At 40.7% G+C, this 23,756-nt stretch overlaps 1 protein-coding gene across 19 annotated transcripts in view; it reads left to right on the forward strand.

Moving 5' to 3' along the window:
• trpm3 (transient receptor potential cation channel, subfamily M, member 3) overlaps window positions 1-23,756 on the forward strand; it is a 138,318-nt gene that overhangs the window by 86,365 nt on the left and 28,197 nt on the right. For 11 of the 19 annotated variants that reach the window (XM_056375825.1, XM_056375822.1, XM_056375821.1 and 8 more), the window contains exons 7-14: window positions 4,512-4,686; window positions 5,228-5,351; window positions 14,446-14,518; window positions 18,973-19,073; window positions 19,377-19,511; window positions 19,788-19,838; window positions 22,860-22,895; window positions 23,068-23,208. In XM_056375825.1, coding sequence (XP_056231800.1) covers window positions 4,512-4,686; window positions 5,228-5,351; window positions 14,446-14,518; window positions 18,973-19,073; window positions 19,377-19,511; window positions 19,788-19,838; window positions 22,860-22,895; window positions 23,068-23,208 — 836 coding nt within the window. The remainder of the gene's footprint in view (window positions 1-4,511; window positions 4,687-5,227; window positions 5,352-14,445; window positions 14,519-18,972; window positions 19,074-19,376; window positions 19,512-19,787; window positions 19,839-22,859; window positions 22,896-23,067; window positions 23,209-23,756) is intronic. The other 8 variants (XM_056375824.1, XM_056375826.1, XM_056375837.1 and 5 more) reach the window with 1 other exon arrangement.

Genomic DNA, 23,756 nt, shown 5'->3' on the forward strand with positions numbered 1-23,756 from the left:
TGCGGGCACATGAGAATAAGCGCAGAGAGACAGTGTGGGGACAATTGAAGTCATTGGCGTAAGGTGTGTTCAAGCACGAATGGGTACAAAAAAATGTCAAAATGATAAACATGAACCACCAGAGTGTTAAACCTTGTGGTGGAGAGATAATACAGAGAGAGAGAGTCAGTAGTGGGTTGGATACAAGACTTGCTCCTGGTATGGTTCCAGGCTGAGGATGTGCATGGATGAAAACATGTTATGTGGTGTGGAAAGAATCTGAGTGCATGATCAGGAGTGTGAACTGTGGTAAATGTCTTTTGGAAGAGTAGGAGTGGTAAAAAAAGAGTAGTGAGAAGGTGAGAAGTGTTCTGGTAGATGGCTTATACACACTACTAAACAATCACATAAGTAAAATACTGTAGCAGTTTTTTTCTGTGTTTCTTCATATAAGTCTTACAGACCCTTTAGGATTTGCACTGTGATTACGAACTATACAATAAACCTGATTTAATGCTTTCCAGAGTTTCCATTTGCAAAGCATTTCTAGCATAATAACGTGTTTACTGTTGCTTCCACAAACCGCTTACTGTCATAGATATACTTGGGAGTAGGAGTAAAGCTTGCATATGAGTCTGGAAGAGACAGATGCATTTACACCATTTGAGAATCAGAGGTGGTTTGAACAACTGGATGTAAATCCCTTGCAAATGCATTTACTCTTAGCTTTTTTTATATCCAAGTGGCTATGTATAAGTGTGGTCTAATATTCTACATCACTAAATACCAACTCATATAGTGAGAGAGTTCTACATAAGCACATACACACAGACTCACATACACAAATCAACATACAAATCAATTCCTTTAACCCCAATTTTCCACTTGTAAATGCCTTTTACTGGTCAGTGACACCATCCATGATTGAGTCTCTCTGGCTCACTCGGCCCTGGTACGACTCCAACTTGACACATATTACTGGTAAAAAAGTTGGCACAGGCAATCCGAATCAATCAATTCCTGTGAGTAGGTCAAAAACGGCAGGATATCCTGATGTCATAACGCAACTGAAAAAACAAAGTTTGAGGGAAGCTTTGGCCTTTTAATGTACCGGACCCCCTGACCTTTTGTTCTGTAGCCTGTCGAGTCGAGTTGCCCTCGCAGATGTGATGTTTCGTGGCTGCTTTAGTTGTTGCTAGGATAATGGTGTGTGTGTGAGAGAGTGTGTTTTTGTATTTTTATTTTTTGGGGGGGTTGGGGTTGGGGGGTGAGAAGACAACGACCCACATACTGTAACACACCTCCAGTCATGCTGATACTAATTTGACACATACAAGGACAAACGCGCAGACACTCGCACACACCCAGGCACTCACTGACACACACACGCATGCAGAGGATGAGTCATTGCTGGATCCTTAATTAGGACCGTTTAAGCATGTTATGTGTGTCTTGCTTACACGCTCTTCTTTCCCTCCCTAATTCCTTCTGTTCCTCGTTACTTCCTCATCTCCCAGGCTGGATAAATATAGAAAGTTGGCCAGTGATTCTCATCGACAGCCTCTCTCCTCTTCTTCTGCCTCTGCTTTTTCACACCTTTTCAGGGTAGTTTCCCTCCTCAGAGATAAGGTGTGGGCACTGGGTTAAAACTATGGCTGGGATACAGAGAGAAAGAGTAGGAGTAAGAGTAGGGATTTGACGATTGTGTTACCTGATGCGTTGGAGTGTGTGAATGGTGCATGGATACAGTGTAGGAGAAGGGGTGGGCCAGATTCTCTGTGAGAGGTAGTACACAGCATATACAGTAGAATATATCGTGTGTGAGTGTATATTTATCTGAAAACCTGTATCTACAGTACATAATATGTATCGTTATGTTAGGTGCAGTATAGGCATGTATGACCTAACTGTGTATTTTTTAATGATCAAATAACAGGTAAAAGTCCAATAAAAAATCAATAATAGAGAATACATGTGAAAATTTGATTTACCAATGACAACCATGTAGATTTCACTTAAAGGTATTTGCATTATTAGCAGCCCACTTCCATTTTGTTGCCATTCAGTGACAGCATAATTTGAATGGGGGGCGGAAGGAGGAGCAGGATTAGAGGATAGTGGCCATTGATTGACACAGTGCATGTACAAGATGTATGGGGACGGTCCACTCTATAACAGTGCTGCCCTTTGGCAACTCCAGTGAAGGATTGCATCTTCACTAAATTCTCTTTAACAGTTTAGCATTTCAGCTATGGGATTATATTTCCATCAAGAACAACAGGTATTCCTCTGAAAGTACCGACTCATGTAACAACACTGCATCTATTCAAATACTTAATGTTTTATTTACTATAAAGGGAGAATTCAGACCACTAAACCTGCCTCCATAGATGAAATAGTTAAAAGGACTCTCAGCTTTCTAACAATAGCATTATTAAATTTAAGTTCAGTAGAAGCAGCAGTTGGAAGAGCATCAATACCAGTAAGTTTAAGGCCTCAGTTCCCACACAAGCTTCCAGGAAGAGGAGTGGACTGTGTCGAAGTTTTTAGCGATAATCCCAATCGAAATTCACGTTGTTTTTTTAAGCTAAAAAAAACTTTTTCCATGCATACATTAGAATACAAATGTCTGTAAAACTAACCCAGGAAACTCTTAGTTTTAGTTGTCAGACAAAGAGGGATTACTCATTAAATTATCACAAGTATAACCGTAAGAACTGAATCAGAATATGATTTTGTTGCCATTCCACAGTTGGAAGCAGGAGAAAACTTTTCGGTGTATCCACTGAGTTCGCAGCGTTAATTGGAATAAATGGGCCACATTGTTTGGCTTCACCACCCATGTTTTAATACATCCACACCCCCACAGGAATAAATACGGAAGTCGGGGCTGTGGCTAATTAGAAAATCTAATTGTGAATGGGAGGTCAAAAGCCATCCGAAAATGTGCCCGCTGTTTTTGGGTAGTCAGGCAAAAGAGAAACTTGCTTCATTTGTGGTTTTGTTTACGTATGTATGTGCCGCTATCTGCATTTGTGTTACTTAGTGTGTGTGTGTGTGTGTGTGTGTGTGTATGTATGTGTGTGTGTGTGTGTGTGTGTGTGTGTGTGTGTGTGTGTGTGTGTGTGTGTGTGTGTGTGTGTGTGTGTGTGTGTGTGTGTGTGTATGTGCGTGTGTGTGTGTGTGTGTGTGTGTGTGTGTGTGTGTGTGTGTCTACGCAGGCAGGCAGAATTTTCTCCTACCAATTAGCCATGACACAGCTGTGCCTTCCCCTCCTCATCTGCTCCTCGGTGGGTTTCAGTTGAACAATAATCTGCTTTAGATACTGCAGCGTTGCCTCCAAAGCTCACTAGTCATCAATATCAATGCTCGATCCGACATAACAGCAAACTCACACATACACACATGGTTTTAACAACAAAAATAGACACCGAAAAGAAATGGAAGAATCAGACACAAAATGCAAGCCATTAGTCTGCTTCTCTCTCACATTCTGCCCTGTTGATATATGGTCGGCACTGTGACGTGGCTGTGGCACAATGACGTTTTACCTCTTTGAAGTAGGCAAGGCCCCTAAAATATTCTCCTTACGTAACTGTCCCTGTTGCAAGGCCACACGAGGCTGTGTGAGGCAAAGTGTAGTGGTGGTGGGTATGCTACTGAATGTGTGCATGTGCATGTGCTTGTGTCTGTGTGAGTGTGTACACGGCAGTATGTAAGCACGCATTTGTATATGCCCGTCTGCTTGCGTGTTTGAGACACAGACTATGGTTTTTTCCTCAGTGAATTATGCAGACCAGGATGAGGGTGCAGGGTGGGGAAGATCCGACAGTTACACGGCTTTTGAATTAGAAGAGTCAAAATACCCGAGAGAACGGGACTCTGGAGTTTACTGGGTTTCTGGTGTCTAAAGACAATATTTAGTGGTATGAAGAGAACCTTAAGGAGAATACGGAGGGAAAGAAACCAGAAGCTAGAAAGACAGGAGCAAGAATAAGGCAGGAAATTCCTTTGAGAGTTTAGCGATAATTTTCATATCTACAGTACCTTCTCCTGTACATAGCCTCACTTCATGCAGAAAAACCCACCTGCTAATTATGCATAATTACCCTAAATAGCCTGTGATGAGCAGGCAAGGAGCCATTTTTGTGTGGAACAGTGGGGGTTTATCAGTGAAACGCTCTCTCTCATACACACAAGCCACTGGAACAGAGCACAAAGTGGGTTGGTTATTTTTGGTACATGTGCTTTTTTTTTTTTTTTTTTAAAACCTCTCTACCATAATTAGAAAGTGTCTTGACAATAGAGTTGTGAGACATCACAGGTTTCACATTTACACCTTGTCAGTAACAAAGTTGGATTGAGTTTTTCTATTTATGGCTCAAGTATTGCTGATGTAATGACTATCTTCCCTGTGTCTTTTTCTATCCTTAACTTGTCCTTTCCTTCTTCACTTTTCTTTCCCCTTTATTGGTCATCTCTGTTTTCCTCTCTATCATCACCCACTGTTTCTCCTGCTCCCACTCTCGCAGGTATTGGTCAGGGTGTACCAGTGGTGGCTCTGATTGTAGAGGGAGGTCCTAATGTGATCTCCATAGTTCTGGAGTACCTCAGGGACACTCCTCCAGTCCCTGTGGTGGTGTGTGATGGAAGTGGCAGAGCGTCGGACATTTTGGCCTTTGGACACAAATACTCTGAGGAGGGAGGGTATGCAGTCACATGTGCATATTATGCCGTAATCCAAGGACAAACACTCACTAATACAAATTTCATCCAGTGTGGAAAATCAGTTACACTGCAGAAATATTCCTCCTATGGTTGTTTTTAATCAGAATTTCTGATATTTTAGTTTTAATTATTATGAAATGATTTAAGTCCCATAGATCAAACATAACAAGCATACAATTTCAAATATGCTGGATGCTGAAGCAACAATGTAATTCTGCAGGTACGCATGTTTGAGGAAACAAATAAAAACATGACGCAATGCAATGTGCTGATGCTGTACTTATACTGCTAATAACACACAGTTTTAAAGCGTCATATATCCAGCTAAAGATGAAGGTAAATCACATCTCACCAAGGACTCAGAGGAAGAGACTGAGAGTCCCAGTCAACCTTGGTATCACTTACTGTCAAACAAATCTAATTTGCCCACTTCCCCCTCAGTGTTTTCTTCTCTTTACCTCTACCTGACCCCTTCCTGACACACTTTTGTCTTTCTTTCCACACCTCTCTGCCTCTGCAGCATAATTAATGAGTCTCTAAGAGACCAGTTGCTGGTGACCATCCAGAAGACATTCACCTACAGCCGCACACAGGCCCAACATCTGTTCATCATTCTCATGGAGTGCATGAAGAAGAAGGAGCTGGTGAGTGGCACTTTCATACATGTCCCCATACACATGCCGGCAAATACATACGTACATACATATATTAGCGCATGCATTGGTGAATTTACAGATGCAGGAAAAGCAAAACAGTATATAGACAAAACACTGAAGCACAGCCAGACTCACACAGACAGATGCAGACACTCACACAGGCACAGCATTAAATCACTAATAACAGCAATATCACCATTAAGCTTTGAGGTGTCTGCTGTATAGCAAAGCCCAAAAAGGAAAAATACGTGGAGGAGGAACAAATGGATTTGTCAAATGAAGCTTGCCCATCATGAAACTTTTATTGAAGCAATTATTACCCCATCTTTTATGTATGACACGTAATGTTAAGTGGATGTAAATATATTCAGATGAAGTTCAGGACCAAATGGCCTCCACCTTGAGAGTCTGAACCGCTTTGGAAGTGTTCAAGTCTTGACACACGTCTTGTTAAGCATGGCTGTCACACACACACACACACACACACACACACACACACACACACACATCCCTCTCCCCTGGGGAGGAGTCAGTCATATGAAACCAACTTCTTTCTAATGCTGTTAAATGCTGTGCGTGTGTGTTGGTGTGTGTGTATGCACGTGTGCATGTGTGTGTGTTTGTCTTTTAATCATGGTACGTTTGATCACAGTAGCAGAGGGCATGATGTTGCTACAGTCAACAAAGTGGTATATGCAGCGGCAGTGCAGACAGTGCACATGCGCCCACACACAACCTTACACTCACTCACAAAATAACAGTGTAACACGTCCTATATGATGCAAACAAGCAGCTCTTATTGCAGCCATACTAATTTATTTACTACTTTGTTGCTCTTGCTTCAATTCGCTTTGAACATAGTGTACTATGTCTTTTGTAAGGGAAGGGAGTATTTGTCAGATCAGCAACTATTGGCACAGCTGGCTGCCAGTAGCATTTTGTTAATAAATGTGTAATCATTAGCATACACACACATCCAAGCCTTATTTTAACATGATGGCTGGAATGTTAGAGATGACTCAGCCAGGTATTTATCATGCGATAGCCTTCCCTCTTTGTAAAAAATGCTGCAGGTTAACCATTTTTATCATGTGTTTCAGTTATTCTAATAATCGTAATGCACTGAGTCACACAAATAAATCAAAAGCGTGTGCACACAGAAACCACACACATATGTGCACACACATATTACACGTCATATTTTTCAGGCAGCCCAGCACTGGTCATGGTTGTGCAGCATGTAAATGGATTGATTGCGTCCTCGGTGGGGTTCCAGTGGCTGACTGATGCTCATACTGATGGATCTTCTGAACACAATACACCAGAGCAGAACAATGAGCTGTGAATCATTCAGCAGGAGCAGCTGTACAGGCCAGATAATATGATGCTGCCTCTCTCTGAACTTGCAGAACTGTTACCACTGCCACACTCAAACTAAGCACAGAAGTGTGTTTTGGCAGCATTATAAAAGTCCACAAACCCGGTTTCACCCTTGCATTAAAATCTCTGTATTTTACAGGCCAATTACGCATTTTTTTGATAATCCATTTGTTTCCAAAGGAACAATATGTACGCCTCTTCATTCACAATTCAAATTCTGGTGCTGGCAGATCTACATATGTTTGTTATGAAGGAATTTAACCTACTTTTTCCTAATCTGTACTAGGGCTGTCACATTTTCAAAAAAATCGAGCTTGAACTAATTCAGACAAAATGAAATATCTTATCTGTTCTTTCTATCTCACCATTAGTGGCCTTTTTACAAACTTCTGGCAAAAGCTCTGAGGATGACTCTGAGGATGACTATACCCATCAGACGAGGTTGCACAGTTGACGTTGCGTCCAAACTGACATTGTTGTGAAGTGCGTTAGCTGCGTTTAGTGTGCGTGGTGGCTACCTTGGCGAACTGCTGCAGCTCACACACACATGTCCACACCGCCAGTGTGTCTGTTGTGGCGCTTCTACTTCCAGCTCTATCTTTCTCCATTGAGTTTGCCTTGGATAATGCAATCAATAATCAAATGTTTGATTGGTGTTCATTATAAATTCATTTCGGATTTATTTTTTCATAATGTTTTGGGTGGGGGTCTGGAATCCTGTGCCACAGGTTTTCCAGGGGTGGGCCAATTAAGAGGGACCTTAATTTGCATATAGGTACCAAACTAAAACTGTATAAGCAGATGTTCCGGGGTTCAGTCTCGGCTGAATGAGAAGTGCGGTGCCTTTTTCTTGCAACTTGCTTCAACTTCGAGATTACTTCTCTCGGATGACAGATGACATGATTTAAGGAGGAGGGGGAGGAGGGTGACAACTGGGCCTCGGTAATGGAAAAGGAGAAAAAAAACCCTATATATAACTTATCATCTGCACCAACAGCTGTGGAAACTTCCTCCCATGCCTTTTCCTTTTTTATTGTCTTTATAACGTGGTTTCTGTGAGTCATAGAGCTCTTTGTGATTTTCGATCTTCACATTGATTTTGGTGTCATCCATCGTTGATGAGCGATCTAACAAGTGAAGAGTTGTTAGGCATCATGGCGTCATGTGATTTTTGTTTATCCTCATTCAGAGCAAAACACAGAGAGAGAGAGAGAGAGAGAGAGAGAGAGAGAGAGCATTGGAAAAATACTGCCTTTCACCCATTAAATTATTCACATAATATAATTATATTATATGTTTTCATGTGTCATATTCATATATATAAACTAAATATCTAATCAGATATATAAAATATAAATTCAGATAAATTATAGTGAAGTTTGTGCTGGGAACCACGCATATAATACGTGAGAAGGCAAAACTAGATTACGTGCCACAGCATCAAGGCGTGAGACACGTGAGACATGCAACAGTGGGACATCTTTGTCTTATAACCTTAACAATGCTATAAAAAACTGACCAAGACATAAAACTTTGAAAGCATAATCTCTGATGATGTATTCAGTAGTAATCCACCTCCTTGTATGTTGTCCATTAAATGTCAGGCTTTTCTCAACAGACACATTCTGCAATCATTAGTGCCCATGCACCATGCAGAGAGTCTCAGAAAGCCAAAGTTGATTATGGTTGATGGAGAAGAAGAGAGAGAGATAGTTGTGTCATCCCTCTGTTGTTCGGCCCTTTTTCTCTCTCTCTGAGGTAATTTCACCAGCTTCCTGTTCATTAGGCTGATAAGCATCGCAGGGGTTCCCTCCAACTCACACTCAGAGACCCACAGTGTGTGTGAGATTGGAGGGGTATAACTGTAGAGGAGAAAGGGGAAAAAAAGAAAGTAAGCAAATGAGAGAGTTTGCTCTGGGAAGTAATTCATGAACCTCATACAACCTCAATTAAAGTCACTCCCCTGATTTTTGGTCAGACTGAACCATTTTATTAAAACTCAAATATTAAAATGCTGCAGGACAACATGCAGATCATGTTTTGAGATGAAGAAGAAATCTCCCCGTACTTGATCATAGTTTCCTCTGGGCTCTACACAGCTACACACAATGTGGAGACTCAATTTCTGAACTCGTTTGTTATTCCCACTTACACAATAAGGAAACAAAACATTGACCTACATGGTGAGCAAACTGTTCAGTGAATGTGCCAGTGAACTAACTATTATTATGGAGATGTTCCTGAGAAAACACCAACCACATGGACAACACATGTGGAATCAAACTAAAATGACAAAGTGACAAGTTACGTCTCCACATAGTATCAGAAATCAGTCACAGGTAAAATACCTAGAACCTACAAGATTCTAGTGTTTATCAAAATTGGTGATGGCAATATTTACATTGGCAGACATCGCAGGAGAAATGGTGAATTCATTTTATTTAGTCTGTCTCAAGTTAAATCAAGAGGACTCATTCTACAATCATGTTCATCTTGCTTTACAGATAATTGACAAACTGACAATAAGACAACTCAAATGTAAAAATGTATGATGAAACCAAAGCACAAAAGATTCTAATCAAAAGCTAGACCAAAAATGTAGGTTTTTCTTAAAAGATGTTCAGATGCTCAGGCAGACTGTTTCAACAGCAGAAAAGACTTACGCCAGAGGACCTGAGGGGCTGCTGGTTCATACATTGGAACCATATAAGACAAGTAGGCTGGTGCAAGATCAAGCAAAAGAATTTTAAAAACAATATGGAAACTGATAGGACTTTAAAATGTGTTCTCTCTCTCTCTGGTATAGGGATACAGTGAAACTATATTAGTTCTGTAATACCTTTACCACAGTCCTATGGTGATTATGGAAACCTGTGTTCATGCTTGTATACCAAAGCCAAGTAGTGACAAGCCCATGTTAACATGCAGGTCAGGAGCTGGGTCACAAAACCAGGTGCGATAACATGTGTTGACCCATCCACATTGGCAGCAAATGCAGGTTTATCTTGGTTCATTGCATCAGTCTGAAAGGGGTAAGTATATGACAGAGAGAGAGACAATGAGAGTGTGTGTTTGTCTCTGTGCCAGTACGCCTGTGTTTTGATTTCTTCTGGCTCTGCAGGAGGGAAGCCAAAGAATAGAAGGAAAGGAGAAGACAAAAGGTGACTGGCTGGGATAAAGTAGGAGAGAGGGAGAGAGTGTGTGTCTGCCTAAGAGGGCAAGTGAAAGGGAGGAGGACGACCAACGAAGGCTGTGTCTTGCTTGTTCCTTATTTTCAGCACGTTGGTTTATTCATGTAGACATTTTGCGGTTCAGTTGTTTCTGCTTTGTTTATCATACTCAGGGTTGTTTATGTTTTATATCAAGAGGCAATAAACTAGTAAGTCTTAATGCGTGCACACTGAAATGTATATCTGTGTTTTATGTGTTTATTTTTGCCTTACCAGAGGCGGAACAGGCAGTTGTATTCAAGGCTCATCGCTTTTTTTGCTTTAATTTTGTCTTTTCAAGATGCCACGTGACAATTGTTATCATTAATATAATGTTGTGAAGTTAGTTAGACAGTAATTAAAAAAAAAAAAAAAAAAACTGAGAGGCTCTATTTGCAGCTACAAATAATATTCCCAATCATCTGTCTTATGCTTTCATTTGGTCTGATTTAAGAGTGTGCTACCTCATGTCCCAGTAAAAAGGAGGAGGGAGGGGAAATAATTGCAAAGGTAATCAATTAATAATGAGCAAGCACTTGAGTTTTACAGAGATGTAAAGTATATAGATGATATGTTATATAAGTGCAATGAAAGACAATACTAAAAGCACCACATTTGCATCATTTTGTCTGGATGATGAGGGTAATTATCTTCCTCATATTTGCGTATCACTTATCTTGTTTTTTTTTTGTTTTTTTATCTCTTCCACACAAAGCTGGAAAATTTTCATTTGAACGTCAAACAAGCACGACTACATGCTCCATTAAATATTATCAGGGCCTGTCATATAGGTATTTTTTTCTATGTGAGTCCAATTCTAGGCCTAATTACTAGAGAAGTGCCTCTTTCTCCCTCCCCCTCCACCTCTCTCTAGATCCCTCACTCTTCCTGTGTGGGGTGGTGTGGGTGCGGGGAGAAGGGTGCAAGATGACTGTCCTGGTATCTTCCAGCTTGGTATGAATTATTGAGTGTAGAATAGTCCTTATATGTTTAATTCGGATTAAATATTTAGGAGGAACCACCAACCCACACTGTTCCTCCGCCTCCCTGACAAGAGAAACTAAGAACGAGTAGGAGGAAGACGAAGAGAGTGAAAGAGTGACTTAAATGGACCATGAGAGAGAGAGAGAGAGAGAGAGAAACAGAAAGAAAGTGAGGTAGGAAGGGTGGAAGGGAGGGACAGATGGAGGGAATAAGGGAGGGTGGGAGGAAATGAGACAAGACTTAAGATAAGAGAAAATATGTGGTTTGAAGAACGAATGAGAAAATGAGGTACAGTAGAGAGTGACAGAGAAATCTGCTAGGAGAGAACCATTACCTTGGTAGACTGTCAGCAGGGCAGTTTATCAATTTAAAATCTCTTGTCTTTTTTGAACTAAAGGTTCATCAGAAAAATACACATCTAAATATTTTATGCTCAAATTCACAAAGATGAAGCATCGTTAATAGCATTGTTAATGTATAGACTGCAGAACATGGAAACCTCTGTGTACTGTACAAGTGTATGTGTGCATGTGTGGTGTCTGCCATGCGTCTTGCATGTACATGTAGCAGCATCAGCAGGGTCTTTGCCTGTTAAATGAAGATGAATGTTTTTCAATCAGCTTCGCTCACTGCAGCGTGAAGAGCAGTTTTCTGATCCTGTAAGCATGTAGCTTAACGTCTCTGACGAAGTGGGAATCCTCCGACAGAACCAGTCGCTCTGAGAAAGACGGCACTGCCTTTTCCCTTTTGATTTCTCATATCCGTCTTCAATTTGTCAACACTAAATCTCCCTCTTTCTGTCTTCCTTTGCTTTACTCACACTTCCTCTTCCGTGCTGTCTCCTGTCTATCCTCGCGATCCCTGCCTCCAGTTGTCTCCCTCTCCTTAGCGTTTCTGCTCTTTCCCTCTCTCCTGTGTTCTTGTCAACAGAGAGATGCAGCGTTACAGAAATGAGTCAGTGCCCTGTATCTTGTATGTTGACCCCTGAGGTGTCAGTGTAGAGGCAGAGAGATGTCAAAAAGTATATTCAGCATTTATTTTAAGCATTTAAGTATTAACTAAGCGCATCATCAACATATCAACATTTTGAAAATGTATTGTACAACAGATGGGTGAGTTTATTCCCTGAGTAAATAAAAAAACAATTAAGCTTTTTCTCTAAACTTCTTAGCTCACAATAAGTACTAAAATAGATGGGGAAGGAACTGTCTGTTTACCTTTGCACACTCTTATTGATGAGTCTATGTGGGATTGTTGTGATTAAATTAGCAACTGTGCATTGTCTCAGAGGTTGTGTTGTGCATAGCTTGTGAATTGTGGAGCCACTATGATCACAGGTAGCACATATCCACGGGGTCACCTTGTGGCTGTGATTGGAGGAAGGGAAAAGGGAGAAAGAAATAGAGAGGAAGCGGGCAAATATAGTGGGGGTGGGGTGGCGGGGGTAGTATGCCAGTGGGAGGCTGCTGTAAGATTAGTGGTTGGAGATGGGGGGGTGGAAAGATGATGGGTGGAAGAAAGTGAGTGGAGGGAAAGGTGCAGAGCCCTGGAGGGAGAGGGGAGAATAGAAACAACGGCGAACATCTTCTATAATCATCTTTCCTCTATCACACCGTCATCCATCTTTAGTCCTGAAGGCAGCAAAGAATCCTTTGTATGTGTGTGAGTGTGTGTGAGGGAACTCTGCATTCTGCTACAATGACAACTACAGGGTGTAATGAACAAGTGGCCAGAATAGGGATCTGTGCTGATTGGGTGATTTGGCTTACACATGAGCACGCCCTATAAGATTATAGGTAGCTGTGCTCTCTCTCTCTCTCTCTCTCTCTCTCTCTCTCTCTCTCTCTCTCTCTCTCTCTCTCACTCTCACACACACACACACATACACACATACACACACCCTACCTTTCTTTCTTTCTTTGTCTGCCTGATTTCTGAAATTGATCTAGTTAGAAAATTACAGCTTTTTACACGTATGGTTTGACATTCACAGTCACAGTGCAAGTGCACACACAAGAAAAATTATTCTTTTAAACACACACACACACACACACACACCGAGAGAAGCACATGAAATTACACACTGCACCAACAACTCATTGGTGTCCCCACTCATGAAGACCTCAATCGATACCTTCACATCACATTGCACTCCTATTTCACCTGGAGAAAGACCTTTTGATTACACCGGCACGCGCATGTACGCACGCACGCACACACACACACAAAAACACATAGGCAAAAGCACAAGCACACTTAGCCGCTCCCCTTATTAGTAGCACATGCGATGCATGACAAAGGGCTTAGGCATTAACATGATGCCCGACTCCTCGTTTCTCTGTCAGGGAGGAGCCAACAAGTCATCAGCATGTGGTGTGCAAATGATGAATGAGCCAACATCATAGATACTGTAAATCATCAATGTAAATTGAATTACTTTTGTGCATTAAGATTGTGTGAAAAGAGAGAGAAGGATAAGAGAAGAAAGAGGGGGGTGAGCCTACAACATTGCAGCATTGCCCTAGGGAAGGCAACAGCAACAGCAGGAACAGCAAAGCCCGCAGAATCCTGGAACTCCACAAAATGAAGCCATTTAGAGGGGGGGGGGGGGGGGGGGGATGGGAAAGGAGATGGGCTGCAGGGAAGAGAGAGAGGTGGGAGGAGATGGATGGTGGATGGAAGGATTAGAGGAATAGCTCGTCAGGCATTCAGGACACGCATTCTCCTGTACACGGCTCCCACAAGGTGCCCTTCACACGAGCATGTATGCCCACACACGTTATCACGAGTCTGTGTACATGCGCTTGGTATATATGACAGGGAAAAAAAATCCAGAAAAGCTACTCCATTTCTCAGATTTCCTCCTCAGCGAGATCTGGCTTTCATCCATTGCAACATTAGTTCATCTCATGGACGATATAAAAAAGGCTGCTAAAAGACATGTCAGACTACACAGATGAAGACCTAAACTGGCCTCAGAGTAAAATACTTTCCCTAAAGCCTAATAATAATAAGAAGAAAAAGAACAGCATGATCTTTGGAACTGGAGAGCATTTTCATTTGATCTCCCCCTTTGTCATGTTTTTTTCTCACTCTCCTCAGTTGCCTTCTCAGCAAATCCCTTCATTTCCTCCCTACAGTGAATAAGCTGTGTGTGAGAGTTTTGTGGTGTTTCCCGCAGAAGAAGACGAGAGAAAAGAGGAGAGTCTGGAGAGGAGAACAGACCGTATATTTTATCAGTCATACTTCTCTTCTCCTCTCCTCTTTCACCCTCTGAGCACCTCGCTAGCAGTGTTTTTTGTGAAGTTTAATCCAGCAAATGAGAACACTCTCACTCAAGATGTGACTGAATTTCTTTATGCTATTAGCCTTGATAGATTCAAGCAAGCAACGAATGAATGACTCAAGACTAAAGTCACTTTCAAGTAGTTTGGCTTGTGAAGAATTCATGCACCTTTCTCTCTCTCTTTCTCCCTGTTTTTGTGTGTCTCTCTCTCATTGTCTCTCAGATAACGGTTTTCCGGATGGGGTCAGAGGGCCATCAGGACATTGACCTTGCCATCCTCACTGCATTACTCAAAGGTGGGTGTGTGCATTTATGTGTGTGTGCTGGAGAGTGAGTGTACAGTAAGTGGCTTCCATTTCATTGCCACCCTCCAGGGATGTTGTTATGTGGAAGTTTCTGTACATAAAAGGAGGATGATATCATTTCAGAAAGCACTCCTCTCTCTGTCCCAGTTTAGGTGTATGTTCAAAGCACACAAGTATGTTTTATAGTTTTACTGTTCATAGCAGAGGAATAAAACATAGACATCTGTGCTTGTTTTTTTCTCCTTTAAAGCTCCATTAAGCAATTTTTGATTGCTGCAGGGCAGGAAGACTCCAATGCAAACTTGCAGCGTTAAGTCCTGATATTATTCTGTATTATTAAACAATTGCTTACTTACAGATTTAGCAGAAACAGTGCTGTTGGCTTAATTCTGGGGTCATGTTATCAGTATCAGTATAGAAATATCTGACTCTTTTTGGCTTGTTAAATGTATTTTTTTCAGGCATTGCAAAACATGTCATTTTTCCACTTCAGTTTTTTTACAGATTCAACGAATCATATAAGATTTTGATTGGTGAGCTTTAGGGGTGCTCTTAGACACATATTGTTTGCTTTGGAGAAGGTCAGGCTAACTGTTTTCCCCTGTCTTTGTGCTGAGCTAATCTAACCAGCTGCTGGCAATAGCTATGTACTTACTATTCAGCCGTCTTCTCATCTAATGTGTATTTCACAAAAAATCTGACTATTCCTTTGAATGTGAGGAAATTGTGACTCTAGTAGCGTACCAGCTACAGTATTAAAGTCATTTCAGACAAGCCTGCAGTGAATCCAGGTAAAAAACCAACACATGCAGAATAATCCATTAGCATGAACACAGCTGCTCATTAGCAGACAGACAAATAATTACACGAAGACACTTACAGTTACCAATGAATTATGGAAAGTGCCATGTCTTTTGTGCCATGTCTTTTGAAGTATATATTTCAATTTAATTTGTATTCATGAAATACATTTTTAATGAGTTCAATGCCTGTTTGGTATTGTTATACCACATGAGCCTTGTATATCTCAAAACTGCTTAACTGCCCACATTGTGTCTAAGGTCCTGCTGTCCAAGCTTGAGGTTTCTTATATCTATGCCTGTACAACACAGTCTATTATAGTCTACTGTAGTCTTAAGGCATGACATGGCAAAACATACAGGAAGATATTAAGTTAGCAGAAGCACGTGATCCTTATGCTGCAACAAATTGTTATGCATAAGGGCCAAATTGGACCAAACTGAGTTCCAAAATTGAAAATGTGTTCCTGTTCCCCATTGTTTCACATCTCTACCTTATTTCCCACTGCACTGTTTTCCATGCCCCCACCCTCCCATACACACCTCTCTACACACACACACACACACACACACACAGTCATTGATTCATACTTTCGATTGGTTGTTCAGTAGCTTGTATTGATCATGGTTGCTCTTGCCTCTTCAAGGAATGCAACATTAACAAAGCCCACTGGAGTTTCACTCACACACACCTATACATGTGAACACACACTCATGCACGTGTACAAAGAAACAGTGAGTCCTGTGGGACTGCTTAGCAAATCAGAGCGTATGATTGACTGTCTCAGGAATTGTTCCTCAGAGAAACATTTCATTCCGCAGAGAGTGAGGAGGAGACTAAACTAGAGAGCTTGGAGAGGGAAAGAGAAACATGTTTTACATAATTTATGTGCATCAGTCAAGATGCATGATCTTTATCTTGCTCTCTTGCTCTATTACTTTTCTTATGTACACGTCTCACTCATGACTCCATCTGTTGGTGTAGCTTTCATTTCTGTTCACTTGTTTATCGCCTTTTTGTTCATTTCTTTTCACATTGTGATAGTGATGGCATTTGAATGAATGAGTGAAGGAAGGCATTGAAATCAAAGACAGTGAGAAGACAAAAGAGAAAAAAAGGGAATGGAAAGCAAGGTATCAGAGAAGTGAAAGGATGAGAGAGGAACACTAAGGAAAGGGGCAAAAAATGCTTTATGGTAAACACCATGAGGGTCATTTTACATGCAAGTCTCATTCTTTGGCTGAGTGAATGGAACGCGTTAGGGCTTTTAGTGTAAAATGAAATCAGTCACATCCTGCCTGAGAGCTTTTTAAAACACTGGATTAGACTCCTTCGCCGAAGAACTAACCTACTGCCTGAAGCTCAACAAAGCACAGCGCAGTCAGGAATACACAGCAAGGGGAGAGCAGCGCAAGAGCAGGAAAAAAGGAACAAAACGAGTGAGAGTGTGAGCCTGTGTGAGAGATATAGAGAAAGACTTAGAGAAGTGTGAACAGACAGAGCTAAAAGGAAACTGCGGCTAAACACACATGGTGTAACAGAGAGGAATTTGGAGTAATTGATGGCCTGCTGCCGGAGATAGTCAATATCCTGAAGATTGGGTCTATAAAGTCAGTTGGCTGCAGTTCAACCTCCCTGTAGGCAGACAGAGTGAAGTCACATGCCTTTGATAAAGCAAGGCCACCTTGCTTTTTAATATACACATATCTCCACTAAAGCTCTTATTAGTGGGCTCTGCATCTTATTAGCAGGGGCTCTGTCTGAACTCAGACCATTAAGCTCCAGTAATGCTGTGCAGACCTTTAAGTCAGAGAGCGCTGTGCAAGGCAGTGATACCAGTGTGCTTATTGAAAATTACACAGGCTTGTCTACACATATGGGGATATTATTATACTTTATATGACACTGGAATTCTCTAAAGGCTGAGATAAATTGTTTTCAATTAACTCCTCCCAGTGTACAGGTAAGTTATTAATGTGAACAGCAGACTGTGGTTCTCTGTTAGATCTCCATGGTCAACAGTTTGTGCCACAGATGATCTCTCACAGGATGATTATAAATTTAAATGCAGTGAGTGCAATTTTGTAACCCTTTACACTGAAGCTGTTTCATACTGGATTATGCAGATTATAAATAGTGAGATTTATTTCATATACAGTCTGTTTATGTCTGGACTTCATTTTCTGCTGTGTCCAGATTTTCTCCTTCCATTTCAACAAATACAGTGTCACTGTCGCCTTTGCTCCTGCAATGAATACACACACTTGGAATTATTTTTTTTATACACTGCATCCCAGCCCCGTCACTAAAAGTATATTATGACTCAGATTATCATAAAGCCCATTATTATCATTCATCTTTAGAAATGTGATGACACAGTATTGAGCAGTTGAGAGGTAACTCAAAACAAGAGGGGAGAGAGAAGGGGGAATGAAATGCAACAAATGCTGATTGCAGTATATAATATCCATCTCAATCCCTTGGCCAGCAAGTCACCCCAGCAGGTATTAGTTTAATGAGATCTTATACCCTGAAGTTTCCTTAAACCAGCCTTAAATTGTGAATATCTCAGCAGATTTACATCCCGCCAGTATGTCCTTTACCAAACAGCAATGACATGCAGCAAAGCCGTCACAGTGATGACAGAAGTGCCTTTTTACTTTTACTTTACTTTACTTTTATTTTATCCTTATTGTCAGTGTGCTCCTTGAATCTTGTAAACAACATGTCTTTTATCTTGCTTCTTCTTCATCCAATATTATACTCAGCTAATTGGATTTGTCAACAATCCCACTTTTTGATCTTTTGTTTTCATTCATTTTTAATTTTGTCTGTATGTATGTACTGTAGTTCTTTATCTTCTTCTGCAGATTACTGTACAACCATGCTGATGTTACTAGAGGACCAGAGTACAGTAAATGATGTTCACTGACACAGAAAATCAAAGGAGCACAGTTGTCCGCATTTTATGAAGAACGAGATCATCAAATTGAGTGATACATCAACAAACAAGCTGTCGTTCTGCAATGCAAAGACATCCTCTCTACAGACACATGATAGGAACAGAGCAGACACGGCTGCATACAGGGTGACACAGGTTGCTTGTAAAGCCACGGACCACCAAGCCTAAAGCCCCTGCAGCCCACAAAAGAAGACATTACCACCTAAGGTTGCTAATCAATAAATTTTGACCTGAAATAATGATACACAATTGGAGAGGCCGCATTCAAACTAACATCAAGTATCTCACATTCATAGCTACTGTGCATTGATTCTGTCCACCATAAATCAGAGATGCAATACTGTATAACATAGCACATAACATAGTTTTTACATAGCTGCCTCTCCAGATAAGAGAGATAAAACCTCATCATATCATACCTGATGTGAATTTTCAGCAAGAAGTTTAAGCATCCAGCAGGTGTAACTGAGAATATAAGCATATAAAGAGAATATAAAATAAGACAAATCAGTATCAATATTAAAACAACACAGTATGTCTAACAACTAAAGTATCAACTAATAAAAATCATAACCGCAGATTGTTCTAAAGTTTGGATCCTTGTTTATGTGTCTGTGTTTAGAAAACCTTGTTTGTCAGAAATAAAAGAAATGTCCATCAACTTGCTTGCATCCTCTCTCAGGTGCCAACGCTTCTGCCCCTGACCAGCTGAGTTTAGCGCTGGCGTGGAACAGAGTGGACATCGCCCGCAGTCAGATCTTCATCTATGGACAGCAGTGGCCTGTAAGAACCGCAAACCTTATCAAATATAGTAAATAAAGTGCAGCAGAAATATTATATTGTAATTACAGGCCTTTTTGCTCTTGCTGCATTTTCACTGATATTAACATTTTATTGATAAAAAAAATGGATAGATCGTTAAACGTTGCTTTAGAGTTCACTGGATTACCAGAATGAATGTTGAAGTCACCTCTTAATGTAATATGTAATGTAATAATCCTGTTGTAGTTTGTTGGTGCTCCATCTTTATCTATTCCATGGTAGTGTATCTTGGTATCATCATCATATCACCTATCCCATGTGCAGGTGGGTTCCCTGGAGCAGGCGATGCTGGATGCCTTGGTTCTGGACAGAGTGGACTTTGTAAAGCTTCTGATTGAAAACGGAGTCAGTATGCACCGTTTCCTCACGCTTTCCAGACTGGAGGAGCTCTACAACACGGTAATAACAATTACACGTAAACTGACTATAAATACACGTATCATCTTTTTGCAGCACACCAGGGAAGCACCTCCTTTATCAAACAGTTGTGATAGTGAGTTTCAAAGTAAAATGTTGATTGAAAGGCTACTTGCACAAGAAAAACATGGAGCTGGTGGTGAACAGTATTGCAGGCATGGTCAGTTTTGTCATAAGGAACTGTAGATGCTGTCAGTGATCATAATGATATGTTTGTGCTGTGTCTGATTTTTTTTATTTATTTATTTTTTCCAACAGAGACATGGACCATCCAACACGCTGTACCACCTCGTCAGAGACGTCAAAAAGGTATGAGCATCACTGCCGTCCCTTTAGCTCTGTGGCTGTTCAGGCACACCGTATGGGAATGTTGGCTTGAATGTGTATATTAAAGAAGACATTTTTGACTACATAGCGTTTCAGTTGCTTTTTTTTTTTTGCGGTGCGTGTTGTTACTCTGTTTGCATCAATTTGTGTGTTGACATTTTGGTAGCCCTAGTTGCTGGTAACTGCAAATAGAGGCCGGCTTTTCTCTTTCAGCTGGAGTTGTGGGCTGCAGTGGCTGTGTAGAGCTATGCACGACTCTCATCCCTCTCATGACCACTCTGCAATTTACTGTTCTTTCTCTAAGGCACACGCCACCATGGTAAACAAACACTACATGTATTAAACATTGTTTTATCCACAGAACTTCAGTTTGAGAAAACTGAGGCCACAGTGGAACTGCTGTGAGGCTGATAAAGGAGAACTTCGTAGACCCACAATTTATTTTTGTTTGTTTGTTTTGTTTTATTATTAACACCATTATTTAGTGTGGTCTATTTGATATGGAGTATCAGTTGATTCTTTGAAAAGTGAACTTGCAAAAGCCCTCACATGAAATCGATTTTTTTGTTTGTTAATTTCATGTTCAGACGATGAAATGGTGGCATTTTCATTCAGTAGGTTTTGGCTGCACAAAAAAAGTCAACACTATGCAGTCTTCATTATAGTTTGCTGCACGTCTCCTACAGCACCTTGACGATTACTGGCGATAAAAGACAAACAACCTAGAATTTTACATTCAACATGTCTCCACACCAATTAGGAGTTATCCCACTGTAGAGAGATGACGGAGAGGTCAGCAACACCACCATTAGAACTGTAAGGCGTTCATTAATTAAATTGCTACTGATTATAGTAATGCAGTATTCTCCTGTGGGAGTCTCTGAAGAGGCTCCATCCACTCCTTTATCTCCTCTGTCTTTAAACACAACTCCGATCTCAAGTTTGATGCAGAGAATATGCAGTGTGCAATACACGACATCTCACTATACCATTTCTTAAACATGCAAAACACACATTGTATTGCATGGCATAACACTACCATCCTCTTTTTGTAGAGCTGTGTGTAATTGCAATAGCGTAGCTTAATGTCTGTGTGTCATTGGTGTATCATAGTATGATGCTAATTAACTACTATCCCTCGGGTTGAGTCACCATGTCATCGCTGTTTCCTGTTTTTTCCTCATAGTTCTCTGTAGAGTGGTCAGCAGTCAGCAACTGGCGGTTTATTGCTTTTGATACAGATGCAGGTGTTGTGCTAATAACAGCTGTGAGAGCTATGAAGGCTACTCTGAGGTTTAATCCGGTCCAGTCATTAGATTGTGTGAAAGCTGAGTCAAAAAACAGGGAGAATCACATAGATTGGCTTGTGGAGTGCAGCTGCCAAAAGAGAAATTGGTTTTCCTGCAGAGTAAATGAACAGTGTAGTTTTATGGACAAAGTGTGGTAGCAAATACACCCTGGGCTTTGGTGCTCACACATCAGGAACAGTTGGGAGGAAACCCAAATGTAATCGGGCTGTTTTACTTCTAAGTTTGCTTTGCTAATTAAGAGGAATGATCAAAAATATTTGGGTAGTTGATTAGTACTGTAGGTCGTCAGATGACATGAGAACCAGGATGAGAAATACTGATGTAGTGTACGTTTACATTATATACTTTAATATTGTCAGCATCGTAATAATATAATGATCTTCCATAAATGTGTGACACCTAAACAAAAGCTTGTTCAGCTGTTAAACTAGTTGCTGTTCTCTTTGCTGTACAGAGGCAGGAAAAAAAATTTGTAGAGTTTTTCAGGAGAGCAACTTTCCCATTAGCAAGTCAGCCATGACTCAGACTTTACTAACTACACTGGAGAATCAAAGACCGCAGTGGACTAAGATCTTAGAGTGCATTCACACAAGGTGTAAACAAACAGTTATTAGCTTGAGCTTCAGCACCACAGGGAATTAAAGGGAGGGCTTGGCTGACCGCTGACTGGTTTGAACTATATATATCAGTAGGATGAGGAGGTGAAGCTTTGTGTGCTTTGAACCACGGATGTTGAAAAGGCAAGCACTATCGGTGGTTCTCTTTACTTCAAAGTGTATCAGTTGGCCTACAGGGGTTTGTCAGCTGTGCGGCCTCCCTTTGCTGCCAATGAAATTGTATCTTTGGATATGAAGTCAGGCTAGGGATGAGTGGGACAGGGAGGATATCTAGGATCTCACTTCTGATTGCAGAGGGGTGGAGATGGTATCAAGGTGTAAAGCTATGTAAGGTAATTGGTATATCTCAAAGGAACGGTGGGGTCAGGGATAATGACTGAAGGATCTGGGGTTGATGTTGAGGGCACGAGGAGGAGCAGCGAGTATTGACATGGTTATAGTCTTCATGCAGAAGGACTTCTATTTCAATAATGATCCTCCCCTGTGTTAATAGCTGTCCGTCTGTCTTTCTATGCTATTGCCCCTCTCTTCCAGGCTAATGAGTCATTACTTCTCTCTCTCTCTCTGTTCTTCTCTACAAGACTGCATTGAACCTCACTGAGAAGATCTCATTATTTCCCTAAATGCAAATTGTGACAAATCATTTAATTTTTTACATGCTTTGTAATTGTCCTCAGACAGTATATATTCTCTCTGTAAATCATACTGCACCTGAGTTTTTATTCTTTCCTCATTTTCTGCTTCTCTATTGAATTTAAGAGAAGAAGTTACAGCTTGGGGCTTTGAAGTTTCTCATTCTACAAAAGGTGTCCGGAGTATTACCATACCTGAAAAAGTGACCAGTTTTTGGTTCAACCAATGTTTTGGTTATGATATCGGAGTTTCTGCAATCAAGTTGAGATCCACATACTTTTAAAGAAGTCAAATTGTAAAAACAACTGAACCTCAGTCTGGTTGAGGTAAAAACGTATTAAAGAGGCTGGAAGAGAGATCTTGCCTGAGTTTCTGTGTGTCTCCTTTCCCTTGCTCTTGCTTATCGTGCGGTTTACTCACTGACATTGTGTGTTCTTTCCAAGCGAGAATATCCAGGGTTCAGTTGGATCTACTTCAAGGTGAATCCGATAATCATGTTTTCTTTTATAGCCAAAAAGAGTTTGATATGGATTTTGTAGAGCGTGTATGACTGTGTGATTTGTTTTGCACTCTTTGTTTCCCTCTTGTTTACTTTCCTTTATAAATCACTTGGCGTGGGTTGTTGCCTATTAACACTGTCTGGTTTTCCAGGGAAACCTGCCCCCGGACTACCGCATCAGCCTCATCGACATTGGACTGGTCATTGAATACCTCATGGGCGGGGCATATCGGTGTAACTACACCAGGAAGAGATTCAGAACTCTATACCACAACCTCTTCGGACCCAAAAGGGTGAGTGAATGATCCACACCTTCATTAGCATCTCACCATTTAATACATTTCAACACTTACATCTGAAAAGCTTTAATGTCATTAATCAAACAAACAGTATCAGTGAAATGAACGTCATTATCAAATTTGCACAGTAAGGGCAAGATGGATAAAATGAGCTAATTATATTTTAATAATAAAATGTTAATTAGGGATTGTGCCCTCAAGGGTAAACTCCACCTTGCTGATGCAACTAGTTAATTAGCATGCACATAAATGCACTGGTTGTGATGTGATTGCATGAGCAGGAAGTACATCAAACTATAGTCTTCAAGTGATAGGTATAAGTCATAGTCTTTATAAGACTTAAGGTGGATTTCCTTTGCTCTGACATTTCCAAACATATGAGCAAAAAGCGTAACTGCAATGACGGGACAGAAATACTTTGTCTATGAAGCAAGCCCAAATAAGTAAGTAAAACTTTATTGATATAGCACCGGTTATTTATATTGTCAGTAAAACCAGATTTATGCTTCACAGTTAGAAAAAAAACAATAAAAAATAATCAT

The sequence above is a fragment of the Seriola aureovittata genome, chromosome 5 (assembly GCF_021018895.1).
Source record: "Seriola aureovittata isolate HTS-2021-v1 ecotype China chromosome 5, ASM2101889v1, whole genome shotgun sequence".
NCBI lineage: Eukaryota > Metazoa > Chordata > Actinopteri > Carangiformes > Carangidae > Seriola > Seriola aureovittata.